Source organism: Cyclopterus lumpus, chromosome 6, assembly GCF_009769545.1.
Source record: "Cyclopterus lumpus isolate fCycLum1 chromosome 6, fCycLum1.pri, whole genome shotgun sequence".
Lineage (NCBI taxonomy): Eukaryota > Metazoa > Chordata > Actinopteri > Perciformes > Cyclopteridae > Cyclopterus > Cyclopterus lumpus.
In genome coordinates this window covers 17,622,308-17,636,002 of record NC_046971.1, presented here as the reverse complement: position 1 = coordinate 17,636,002, position 13,695 = coordinate 17,622,308, and the positions used below count along the sequence as shown (strand labels likewise).

The following is a 13,695-nucleotide window of genomic DNA, read 5'->3' as shown; positions in this document are numbered from 1 at the left end:
AATGTTTCTGTCTACTGACTGACTAGTCACATAATTCCCTTATCTGTTCTGCGCTCCATTAATAAGGCTTAGGATTGTGCACACAATGTAGTTTCCATTTACTGGGCACAGAATTAAAAATAAATAATGTGGGTCAACAGATGGAGGGTGTCTTACATTTTCTCTACATTTCCAATCTATCACATCAGCAGTACAACACTGGTTTTCTTTTTCTTCAGTTAAGGTACACATGTGGTCACAGTTTAGTTTACACAGGTGGAAAATGCAGAAAGCAGAACTTTGTCATATTCAATGTCTCAACCAACTTAACTTTAAACCGCTAGATGCACACTGAAATACCAACATGTCTCACATGTCACATGTTGAGATAATAATGACCAAGCAGCCTTGATAGCATTTACTAAATGTTAATTTAATTTAAAATACAGATTTACCTGGTCTTTAACTTGCTGTGGAGAGGAATAACAACACAAATACAAATACGGAAGTTGTTGTTAATAGCAGAACTGCTCTCCTTTGCATATTTGATCAACACGTTACTTGATGTCGTCTAACATGTTGTTTTAAGGTGCAGTGACATGAATAGGATGGGACAATGATATTTACTGTATGGGTCATTCTAAATGTTCATAGGCCTACATATTGTTATTTAATGTTAGCCTGGAGCATGTTCATAATGGACTAGTCATGCATTCAGGTTATCGTCTTTGATAATAAAGCTAAACGACAGATTGGTCCAAAATGGTTGTCAGGCAGAACGGAACTAAATGGAGTGCTATTAATGCTAAATAACTTCTTCATTGGGTATTGTAGAACTCAGTTCACAGAAAGATGGGGTACCCAGCAGTTTCTTTTGATCTGCCAAGCAAGTGTAATTTACTGAGATCAACACTAAGGAAGCCAGAGTAAGAAATATGTTTATTTATTGTGTTCCTGTTGGTTGGAGAGTGGCTTTATCCATCTTTGTGTTGGATCTGAGACTCTTCCTGTGTATTTGTTACGCATATAAACCAATCTGGACTTCCCATTCTTTCTGAAACAGCATAATGACGGCAAAAGTAAAAATGTAGATCACTATCTTCTTAAGGCGGCAGTTGAAGTTCTCAAACCGTGGCAAATAATGTAATTTGTACTGATCCTTAAATAGGCAATTAGTAAACCGGCTGGGGCCTTTCTGTGTGGAGTTTGCACGTTCTCCTTGAGCCTGTTTAGGCTTTCAAAAGACATGTCGTTTAGGTTAACTGGCAACTGCTAAAGTGAACGTTTGAGTGTCTTCATGTGTCAGCCCTCTGATTTCATGGCTTATCTTTCAAAGGATAAACGAGTATAGCTAATGGATGGATGATCCTGAAATGTTTAGCAAACTATTACCACTTGTCAAGATCCATCCTCCTTTCTATCTACTTCAACGAGTTGATAAGCACTCAGGCTAGGATAAGCCCATCTATCTGCCAGTGAAAAGCCTGGTAGTTGCTCAAAGCTTCTGTACAAGTGTCTGTCAGTGTGGGATTGATGCAGGGACAGAAAGAGGGCAGCCGGTAAACAAGAAAGTGGGCGAATGAACATGCGGTGGGAAGTGTTGATCCATTGACCCAAATCTTAAATGCCATCGTCTAATCAGGCACAGTGATGAAGTTCAACTGTCACAGCATCAGACGGACACGGCCAGAGCCTCCATAGCATCTCTTGTGCAAATTCATAATGCTATTAAAAATAAACCGTACGCTAGTTCTTGAGTTTTGCAAAAGGAAGTTGTATAGCAGGAATGAGTGTGTGTGTGTGTGGGAAGACTGGAAATAAACTGTTGATTCAAAGTAAAAACTATGCAGATAACTTAAACCTGCTCTCGCACACTTTTGAGTCTTTGATTGCTTTTGCTCAGTCACATATCTTATCAATCATGCTGTATAGTGTTTTTTTCAGGATATTATGGGTTATTCAGGAACACCAAAATTTGGCATGCAGGTGGTACCATACAGGCTCTATGAAAATTAACAGTTTAAGAAGAAAAAAAGCTTTTATACATGAAGTATAATCTTCCTGAAGGGGCTAACAGACAGTCAGGGATTCAGTAGTGCTGTTAATTGTTATCATTAGCATATAATTACTTTTTACTGCGGGTAAAAGCTTTTTTCACACACAAGAGCTTTGACAAAGTGGCCATTCTCTGAGTATTGACATCGTACTATAACTGTACTCCATAAACGATTTGAGCTGTTTTTACATTTGTATTAACCCTCTGAACCCCGAGCAGTTTCGGGAAACAGAGCAACACAGTTACAATGCCTTAAATCAAAAACAAAAGAAATAAGGCAAGAATTTTGTTGGATCTATATATCAAAAATTTTTCCAAGTTGCCACAAGTGTCTTTAATGTTGAAAAAAAAAGGGATGCTCCAAGTGCTATATTTATTAAGCGTTTCTATTTTTACAATCTCTACTTGCAGCCGTGCACTGCGTTCAGCAGCCTGCAGTTCAGTCAAGTTTCACGCAATCTTTTATTTTCAGCCAAATCAATCTTGGCTTCCTAGTGGTGCTGATGAACGCAGCATTTATAGTTTTTTGTCTGTTTCAAGCAAAAGTTTTATTTTGGGCAAAATTGGAAAAGAAATAAAATGTTTTTTTAATGAAATATTACAATTTTAAGCTTAGTTTTTTGTTTTTTGACGGAAACGTTCGTCACACATGATGTGTTTAGAGCCTTCGGAAAGATGAAAATCCAACGCTTATGACAGCTTCTGTCGATAACAAAAACGGTGTCCTTTTTACGATTGTTGAAAGAAAACATGCTTTTCTATCACGCTGGCGGGTTTTGGGCCTAATTGAGCTCAAGGGCTGGCTTGTGACACGACTACCAAGTAACAGCTTGGACAAAGGGCAGGATTTGCACTCGTAGTAGATTGACCCAAGTCTTGCTGTGGCAGTATTCATTCATTTATAATTTATCACGGGACCCCGAAATGAAACCCAAAAGATACAAAAATGAGTAACTGACGATGGCCTTAAAAGTATGTTTCAGACAATAACTCTGCCGGTGTTCTGGATTAAATTCAAGGCAGAATATCCTGAGATCGCCAACAAAGCAATGAAACCCTCCTTCCATTTCCAACATCTTGTCTTTGTATCCTTTTATTCCGTCATATTTATTTGTGGGCCCTCTCCCCCTAAACGGCTTTGAGGCTGATGTCTCCATGCATTATGCACCACCTATCTAGCAGTGCCTGTCGGCAACCCTGCTCTGCCCATTGCCCTTAGCTCCCCTTGCGTTACTCCCGACATAAGCAACGGCAGCGAGCGCTGTGGCTAATAAGTTAGATGATTGGCTGCCGCTGGACAACCTCTGTGCCCACAACAGTCTTCAATGGGATAAAAGGCACTGTAATGCCTGTGAAACTTGGCTAAATCCTGGAATACCGGACAGCACCATTCACAGCATTTTTGTCAAGTCCAATACTAGCACCACAGTTTAGCTGGAAAAGCAGTTTTATTTTTATAGCCAAAGTTTAAATATGCAGCCAGTATTTTGTCCAATGGAGTTGATGGAAAGGTAGAAGCAGCAGGTTTTTGTTAAGAGATGTTATTGCAGAACTCATGACAAGCTTTAAGTAAAATGTCCAAATATAATTATATTTAAGAACATTTTTAGCCTTAATTTATTCAGCTTTGGTAGCTGGCAAGATTAAATGTTATATTACAGTCTGAGGAGTCTACACTCCTACCCTCTGCCTCCCACTGATCTGCTCTTTGATTTAGCATCATTAATTAAAGTCATTTATCCGACACCTTGTCGTCCATTATCCCTTCCTTAAAGGCCTTCCTTCTGTCCAATCTGCTGGCAGACATCTTCCTCCCAGCCCCTCACACCTCCTGCCTCTCGAGCAGAAAGGGAGAAGAGCCCCTGCCCTCACCACACTCCCTCCTCTGAGTACCACACTTTGGCCAGCTTGTAGCCTATGCTGGTTCGGACTCCTTTTGTCTGTATCTATTTCTCTTTCTCTGCAACCTCCACATCTTATTTCCTTTTCTGACGCATCGGTTTCATCTCTATAAAAAGGTCCTCTCATGATGTAACTGGGCCTTATATTTGCTGCAGCAACTTTAAGTAGAGCACCAGAAACTTAATTTGCATCTCCTTATATATAATTCAAGGTGCTACATGATATATAAAATTGGTTGAACTTTGCTTTTTCGGGCATTTGCTTTATCAACTTTGGAAGTGGAAATATGGCATTTAGAGGTGGGAGGGAAGCTAGATATCAAATTTCTCGATAACTCCATGCACTGCTCTTTTGGCATCTGACCAGTCATGTGTTTTGTTACCCAGTCGTATATTCTACTTTAATTTGTACGTCACGATGAAAGGTTTTCTTGCGCCGTCTTGTCTTTCTCAGCAACATCCTGCTTTTCCCTCAAACAGGTACACAATGGAAACTGATTGATCGGTGCGGCCAATTAATTGGTGCGAATAGGACATTTTACAAACTATGGTTATTGGTGGAACTGAACTCTTATAATGGCCAGAGCTGCACAGTTGCCATCAGTCACAACATTTTACATACATTCTATTTACATAACACGGTCCACTTTTGCTGAAAATATGTGTGCATGTGATTAACTCCTGATAATAATCTAAATAACTGTTAAATAACCCATGAAAAGGTAGTGGTACATCAAGACCAGCAGATGGGGGGTGGGGTTCACAATACAATCAGTCAGACAGGGAGGGGTGTTATACTAACTTACTTACCAATTTGGCATTGTGTCTTCCAAATAATGCAACCAGATAACTATCCATTTACAAAATGCAGTTGCACGTGTTGGGTACACGGTGATAAACATTAATGGTTTGTAAAAGTGACATTTTACAATAATTTATTATAGTCATTATAGTCATTTATTGTGACAAACTGAAGTAATCCAATCATAAGCTTATCTACCAAATCCAACTTCAGGATGTTTTCTTCCTAATGATTAAATATGTAGAGTTGATGTAAAAGTAACCAACAGAAGTAAAACACTCCCGATGATGTGGCTGTGAGAGACAATTCATATTCACTTTTCTCTCTTGCATTTGTTTTTCATTACATTGGCTTCTATGGTCAATTTCGAGATTTATATGATGATCCACATTCATTTAGATATTAGTACTCTGACTTAGGTTTTCAGTTCAACAGTCATCCAGTCTGTACAATCTGTAATAGTCAAAAATTGATCAACGAATTGATGTTACAATGGTTTTCTTTACGAGGGAGGGGTATCAGGTTTTTCCTTCTCTGCACTATTATTAGATCGGCCTTTAACTGTTGGCCGACCTCTAATGGAAACTGAGGGTGGGTGGCCTTAAATGTTGACCCCTGCCTCTTCCGTGCTGCAGTTTGGTAGGCAGTGCCTTGCTGAAGGGCACTTCGGGGCAAATTGAATTGGACCTCTCCCAATCAGAGTTTCCCAGCCAGGCTGGAGATTCAGATCATCAGCTTTGATGCTACCAGCCCACTTTCTTTAGGTAATCATGCTACTTCATTTTCAATATTCCATCTCCAGTACTGTCTTCACAGCCCACTTGTTATCTGTATTATCTCACTAAAACAGGAGGATGGAAGCTTGAAGGTCTACAAAAGGTGGAAGATAATTGGGTTACAATTATGGATCTGTCTAAATATCTCAAAGTCCCTGTGGTCACAAAAGTCTTAGAAAAAGGAAAAGAAAATAGAAAAAATATATTGCCACCCTTTCCTTTGACCCTCCCCTGACCCCCAAGACCTTTGCCCCTGTACCCTTGCCCTCTCCGTTGCTTTCACTCCCAGCCTCCCCTGATTCTCCCTGACCCTCTGGCCACACTACTTTAAAAAATATCCTGTGCAAAGGGCAGACTGAATAATTGTCACATACATGTGCCAGTGCAAATCAAAATCATGGCATCAGCCTCTCCAAGTACGCCACTGAGGTATTTCTGTGCGTGTCCATCCATAAGTGTGTTTGTGTCTGCATGTTGATGCATTTGTATGTCCACAGAGTTCCCCTGCTTGGCACCACTGTAGTCATCAGCTCAGCTTGGTTTGACCTGCCTACGAGGAGTTTTCACACAGCCACCACTGGCCCGGATCCAACCATACAGACAACCAGCTGGCTTGGTCTGTCTACCAGATCAAATGTGGTTCCAGGGTTTGACACCATAGATTAAGGAGTTGGAGAGGTTTCAGATTCATCAAGAAAGGGAAACATGACTGCTTTGTTGTTGTCATGGTATATACACTTTGAAAGTGGTTGTCAGTGGCTGAGTGAGCTTGACTTTTCATCCTGGGTGTTTGTCGTATTTCTTTAGGGTGACTAGATATGTGTTGAGAGATTCATGGTAAAAATACTACTCTAAAATTAGTAGTGAGCTTAGTGGTACCTCTGCTGTATTCTATGTTTGCAATGGAAATTGTACACACTGCAGTCATTTTTTTTATTTTCAATGAAGTGGGGGCTTAAAGTAAGTGTGTGATTGGGGCAGAGGAGCACAGAGTGAGATAAACTTGAAGAGATCCTTTGATACACCGAATGTTTTGTTTTGATGTCGCTGTGTCTCTGGCTCTGTCTTCAGATACATATTGGTTCATCATTGCACCTCTGCGTTTCACCCTGCGTGAACCAGAATCTGAGCTCATTTGCCACCCCCTTGTAGGGAATCCTGGGTCTTGTTTTCAGGCTATGTTTACCTTGATCTTTCCCTTCTCCCTGACAGACGAGTCTGTTCCCTGAGACCGGTTGTGTGTACGAAGGGAGGTTGTGTCTCCTGCCAGTCTAACCCGAAACACATAGAACAGTGTAGTCCCATTTGACAAATCCTAAGGCTTTCTCTCTGTGAAACACTGGTCACAGCTGGGCAAGAACTTGAATAACCTCTGACCACTTGCCTGGACTACATACAAGCTGTAATATACTCCATCAGATGAGCAAGACCTTGAAGAAAGTTAATAGATGGTCAAAGAATAGCTACATGATGTACAATTATTGACATTACCGCAGCATCAGAGAGGGGCCTGCTGGGTGGAACAGGGTGGAGTTTGTGGTTAAATGGTGTAGGTTTAGTGAAGGTTTACCATGGTAATGGACCACTGAGGTCCCCACACAACAAAGGGAGTTTCCTATTTTAAATAAGATCAAATGGGAAGTCTGGCTGGAAGGCATTTTCTCCATGTGAGATCCTTTTAAATATACCTGCACCTCCGCAAGACTCGGAATAGAACAACTAAACCACACATCCTCCCACAGTGTCACAGCATTAGCCTTCTTTTTAAACCCAAACCGTTGACCTAGTTCTGCCTTCTTTATGTCCTCTCACACACAGTTGATTTTATTTAGTTTGAGATTTCAGATGTTGGAATTACCGGGACTGATTTAGGTGTTTTTAAACAAATGCTGTCAACTACATTTAGTAAATAGTAAATGTGTGTTCCTGGGAGGATCAATGTCTTTTATTTGTGTTGTGCATGATGGTAACATGTCATGCACAGCATGGGACACACAGGGTCAACTGCCCTGTTATGTAGTAGCAGTTAGTTTTTGAGTGTGCATCGTATTTTTAGAATTTGTTTTCATATTTTTTGTATTTGTTTTATCGGCCATCTTTTTAATTATCTGTATCATTTTTGTTGAAGATAATGACTGTGTTGAAAGAGCAGAATTATCGTCTTCTGCTTCTTATTTTTTGCATTGTGTTTCTTAGCAATAGTTGGTTTTACACAGGATTTGTCATTGGATTAAACCATATCTGTGAGTGATCCCGCATCAACAGAAGAGGCAATGGTTGAAGTGTAGTGCACATTAGTAAATGGAAGAACACATATATACATCTTGCTCTTGTGTGTGCATCTCTCCCAATTGTACCATTTAAAAGAAGAAGAAAAAAAGTGGTCTTCTACAGTATGTTTAATGTTGATGCACATACTGTACTTTGCCAGGCCTATTGGTGTATATCTAGGTCATATGGCCATCCATTAGTCCTGCAGTCATTGGAGATTGGGGGTTAACAGAGACGTGGGTGCTGAAAGGAGGACAGATGGAGTGATGGAAGGATGGAGGGAGTATCTGGACTTAATCTCTGCCATCATATTAGCAACAGCTGGCTTGAGTGCTGGCTGTCAGAATCGCAAGGCTCTTACACTCTCACAAGCACACTGCAGTCTGGAGACACACACACACACACACACACAGGAGTTATCGAGTCAAGACAACTGACATTTGGCTGTCAGTGTCACTGATATTTAGATTCTGATAAAGAGTATAGTTCTTCAATCAAAAATGTAATACTTCCTAACCCTTTCATCTCAATCATTTAAGGCTCTTGTGATCCACTGTCATAAGCTAGGTTGAGATTTTAGGGTAGGTGTGAAGGATGTCTTTTAAGTTTTGTTCCCAATTGTATAGTATGCCAGAGAATAGATGTGTGTCGGTGACATGTGCGTACTTCCGCCATCAGTGTCCGTTTAATAAGATGCCTTCACAAGTCATAATGTAAAAATGTTCATCCAGCCAACTGTATGGTTGCAAATCAAAATGTAGCAAAATGTATCAGTCAGGGCAGAACTTGTTAAATTATTAATATGCACATGATTGAGAGGGTTACTTTTAAAATGTTTACCGTTACAATTACTAATACCTTTTCAAATTTAACTTGAGCAGCAGCAGTGCCCAAATGAATAAAATGTACCTCCAGGCCCATTTTCAGGTTTGTCCTAGATTATGTTTGCTAGACCAGAAATAGCAATCAGTTTGCTGATTTCCTAACTGTTTTCATAATGATCTTGATCAACAGGAAAGTGCTCAAACTATTGTACTTTGAAATAACTTGCACTATACTGTGACGTTATTCCCCTTTTGTGCTTTACATAGAAAATAATGATGACATTTCCACCCAGTGGAAAGCATTTTTGGACTAGAATTGGCCACACCGTCTACCTCTACCTTGCACGCGTGGTTTCTATATTGACCACATTGTTTTAACCTACTGGCATAAGGTCACGACTGAAACAAAGGTCAGAAACACACCTTTTGTCACCTTTAGCTCATACAGAGCTTCCGAAGAGCCACAGAGATTGTTTGTGGAACTAGCAGAGAGCTGCAGAGACGCATTGTGTACCTCCTAAACAATATGACTCCAGGCACCGCAGACGCCTCAGAACTTTGTTTTCACATCAGGGCCAGGAGATGAGTTTTCCTCACAAGTACCCTCACATCCTGTGACAACAACACCCACCTTTATTAATTCTAGGCACAGGAGCTCCTCCTCATCATCCAACTCTTCTATAATTTCTTTCCAGCCTTCTTTCCAGCCAAACTTATATGGAATTATTGAATCAATATAAATCAAATACCGCAGAGAAATCAGGCATTTGGGGGACTCCACATGCCATTTCCTTCCTTAAATAGCTTTAGTGTTGACAGATTGAGTGTCGGTGTATAATTTAGGATTACTAGACATTGTGTAAACCAAAAGTAGCCTTTTCAGTGTGAACTTACTAGGTCAACCTCTTTCAGCTGATAAGCAACAGTTGTACAATACAGGAGTGGGACAGAGCCAGCCTGTGTACTTAGCTTGGTCTCAACTACTGTTGAACATCTCTGTGTCGTTTCAAGCCAATAACACTCCTGTAGTGGTGCTTTTATATCATATATATTATAATAATACAAACTTCTCAGGGTTACTATCAGCCACTACATCTGCAGCCCCAGCCTTGTATGTCCCTTAGAGATTGAGATTAATGCTCGTTAGATCAGTCAAGCATGCTGACAACATACAAGTTGGAACATGTCAACATGTTCTCTTCCCAACACCGCTCTCTGTTTTCCATCACTCCTCCCAGTTGGTGTAATGATTACTAAACACGAGCATGCCACATGTAACAGCAAGACAAGTGCTTTCACCTCGACAAGGTAACTGTGGGTCAGATAACTAGTTGTTGTGTTTGTATCTGTCTTTCTCTTAGTTCAAGGTGACTGTGTGTGTGTGTGTGTGTGTGTGTTATTGACTGGACTGGTGCTGCTACCTTTCTGTTATCTTTTCCACAAGTTGTTGCTATCACTGGGTAAATATTAGCCTGGCACATGTGTAGAAGGACTACATGTTATACTGTAGGTGCTGTGGACAGGAATTCTTGAGAGTTGAGGTTCAGCATGATTGCATGTTATATTTCAGTATTATTAGAAGGTCAAACAACAGGTAGAATGACTGCCTAATGTGTTTGAATTTCTCCTTGGGTTCTCATTGGACTGGTTCCTCATGTTTTCTCCTTTGTCAATAGATAAACTGATGTGACTTGAAAAACCATATATTTTCACTCACTGAGTTAAATTGAGGTTCCTCTATTTCAGAGTTCTCCTAGCCAGGTCACACAAGGTGTACAAAGTACCACTAATTAATGTTTAATTTACAACTTCTTGTTTGTATGTTTGAGGGCCCCACTGCAATTGGTCCCACGGATATATCTGAATGCCCTTTTGCTGTTGATGTCCAGTTATGCTTCCCCTCACCGTGGCACCTTCTCTATGACACGCACGGCTTCTTCCCTTACTTCTGTAAAGGCTACCGCTGAACTTTGTAGCCTCAGTTTTTTTATTTATATTTGGAAACAGTTTAGTTTGATCAAGTTTTAAATATGCTCTTGTTGTGAAGCATGTTAATGCTTACCAGTATGAACTAATATAGATGTCCTCTGATTTTGAAATACTGTAACACAGCATGCGTGCGTGTTCTCACGCCTGTGTGCTTGTGAATAATGCACACTGCTGCTGGTCCTGGAGAGGAGCCTTTTCTCTCCTCTGGCGCTACATCGTGTGCATGCGTAATCCTCCCTACAGTCTGCAGTAACAAGGCAAGCACACACTTACAGCCACGTATGCCAATCCACACACTCATTTTCAAAGCTGACGTCATGCAACAAACGCTATGCATACACTATCGGGGTGGCCTCCTTATATGCTCAACTGACTGGCCCCCACACGATACAAACACATCGAGCATGCTCAGTCTAGACGGTGTAATATGCTCTCTCACACGCACGCGCGCGCACACACACACACACACACAAGTTTGCAGTCTTAATATTGGGCCACTGACTGTCAACAGACAGCAAACACACGAGGCACATGTGAACTTGAACACATGTTAGACAATACTATTGTCATTTCAATTGCCAAAGATATTTTTTTTTATCTAAATAGCATATCCAAAAAGAAATAGGTGTTTACATGCATGTGATGACAAAGATGTTTAATAATGTTCGTTTTAAATGAGATTCTCATCTTATATTGTCTGTTGTTGTTAAATTTGCAGAGTATAGAAACAGTACATTAAGCCTTTGTTCCTGACTGGAAAATAAATAAATACACACAGCTTTTCCTCGTCTCTGGACCTCCCTGCTCTGGCATGACTCCATCATACCTTTAGTCAACCCCCCACATGACTGACAGACAGACACACACACACACACACACACACACACACACACACACACACACACACACACACACACAGAGTCCTTCTTCCCAGCAAATCTCCACCCTGCATCTGTAAGAACCAGCTGTGATTGGTTGGTCCTATAGTCTATGTCTGCCCACATCTTGACCCGCCCTTGGGCCCGCACTGTAAGCGGTATTAATTCCCCATGTGTGTCGTTCTTGATACAGGTTGGCAGCCCATTGTGTTTACTGTTGTGTAATGCGAAAGCTTCATGCTCTTTTCCATGCAGCCTCCACCGCACTCAGGGTTCTGCACTGTATACACATGCACGCTTGCACTGCAGCAATGGAATACTATTCCTAGACCTCATCCACAAGGTCAAATAAGGCTCCTTTTCGGAAAGAATAAATGTACCTTTTCCCCTTTTATGTCTTGGTTGTTTATAGCTGCCTCTTTGAAAGGACAAAGGAGCAAAGGGCAGGAGGAAGAAATGGACAGAAGAGATTGCGAGATCAGAAATAAGAAGAGAGCCAGGAGGCCAGAGTGAATGAGTCACAGAGACAGAGTGGAAAACGAAGGGAAGCAGGGAGTGGTGTGGACGGATATGGATGCGAGTGTGCTTGTGTATTTTTAATATGTGCATATATGTACTTTGAGAGGGAGGGGACAGTTTGTTAACCGCAAAGATTCCTCCACCCTTTAAGCCATTGTCAACCCCGCAGGTTTTTACTTCTATCCCTCACTAGTACGTACACTTTGAGAAACAGCGCTCTCCTCGTGCACCAGTGTAATCACTGTTTAATTACTGTATGTGGGAGAGTGAAAAGATGAATCAGTGTGTGAAAATGTTCTACGAATGAATTTTATGTATCACGGAGTTCTAGGGGCTTGTAATTGAGGTTTTGTAGGCGAGACTGCTCTGTAGGCTGGGAGTCGGAGGGTCTCGTCGACTGTTTTGTGTTTGTGCACTGAAAGAAAACAAATGGGATTATATTGATCCGAGTAGAGAACAGTACGGCTTGTCCAGATAGACCCAGGTGGTAACAGCGACGCTCCATTAACCTCAGTGTTTCACCGTCAGCTCCGGATCAGCTCACTAACCATTTGAACATCAAGCATTTTGTCTGGAAACAGCCGTGATCCTCAGCAGTTGTTATTAACATGCTTTGAATAGTTTGCCACTCGTCAATAGTTACTGAGCCTCAGTCGAGGAGAAACAACGCACAAGAGAGAAAGAGGAGAAAACAGGCAAACTGATTGTCATTGTGTCTTTGCAGAGGCACAACTTGATCCTGCCCACATCGGCTGTCACTGCATGTGTCCCCTTTTGTGTGCTGAGATGTGCATCTCATTAGTAGATGGGATCCTTGTGGATATCAAGGGAATGACAGAAGAAGCAGCATTTTCAGGGGCGAAGCAATTTTCTGGAGCAAGTCTGTGGTTGCAGGCCGACAGGGACGAGGGAGGAGGGAGGAGGAGTGGCAATGGTGGTGGGGGTCGTCTTGGACAGGGATTCTCTGTGGACAGAGTTACTGGACTTGGTTGGGGATGCTATCTGTCATATACACTGACAATGTGCAGCCTGAACTGCTTGTCACTGCCACGCACCAGTGCTATTATGTGGACTGGCTGACGTGTCCTGGTACAGTAAGTCTTTGTTAGTGTTGGGGAGGAGAGAACGTGTGAGGGTCCAGACAGACGGATAGATAAAACACAACAGAAGAGACAGGGATGGAGTCTAAGAGCTCAGAGTTTGGGATGTAGAGAGCGACAACAAGTAAGATTATGTTCAAAAGAAAAGAGCTACAGAGACCGGATAAAGCACTTGTACTGTTTTTATATCCTAATATTGGATGAACAAATGCATGCAAAGATCTTGTAACATTTTGTTCCAATCAACAACAAAAACATCCTCCTTCCTTTCCAAATCTTCTCCTTCTTTCCCTGCAGAGGACGAGCAGGTTGTCAGGATGAAGGAGGAGAATTTGTTCCATCGGAGGTTTTTCTCTGTGCCCCAACGCCACCTCCCCCCCTAAAATTGACCCTCGCACCCTCACCCGGAACTTGTCTTATGGGGGAGACAACGACCTCTACAGCCTCAGCCCAGGTAAAAGACCAAGAGGTCAAAGTTGTCGAATGAAATGTGAATATAATGATATTTCAGTAACGTGTGCCAGTGGATTCCAGTGTCTCTGACATGATGTCATACCGTGCTGTGCCGTGCTTATTCCATACAAATCAATAAACCTCAAC

General features: G+C 41.5%; 1 protein-coding gene across 1 annotated transcript in view; it reads left to right on the top strand.

The window, feature by feature from the left end:
* The window catches only part of osbpl5 (oxysterol binding protein-like 5), a 44,000-nt gene that overhangs the window by 12,095 nt on the left and 18,210 nt on the right, over positions 1 to 13,695 (top strand). Inside the window, 2 exon segments of the mRNA XM_034535170.1 lie at positions 13,393 to 13,442; positions 13,444 to 13,549. Coding sequence (XP_034391061.1) covers positions 13,413 to 13,442; positions 13,444 to 13,549 — 136 coding nt within the window. The 5' untranslated portion in view covers positions 13,393 to 13,412.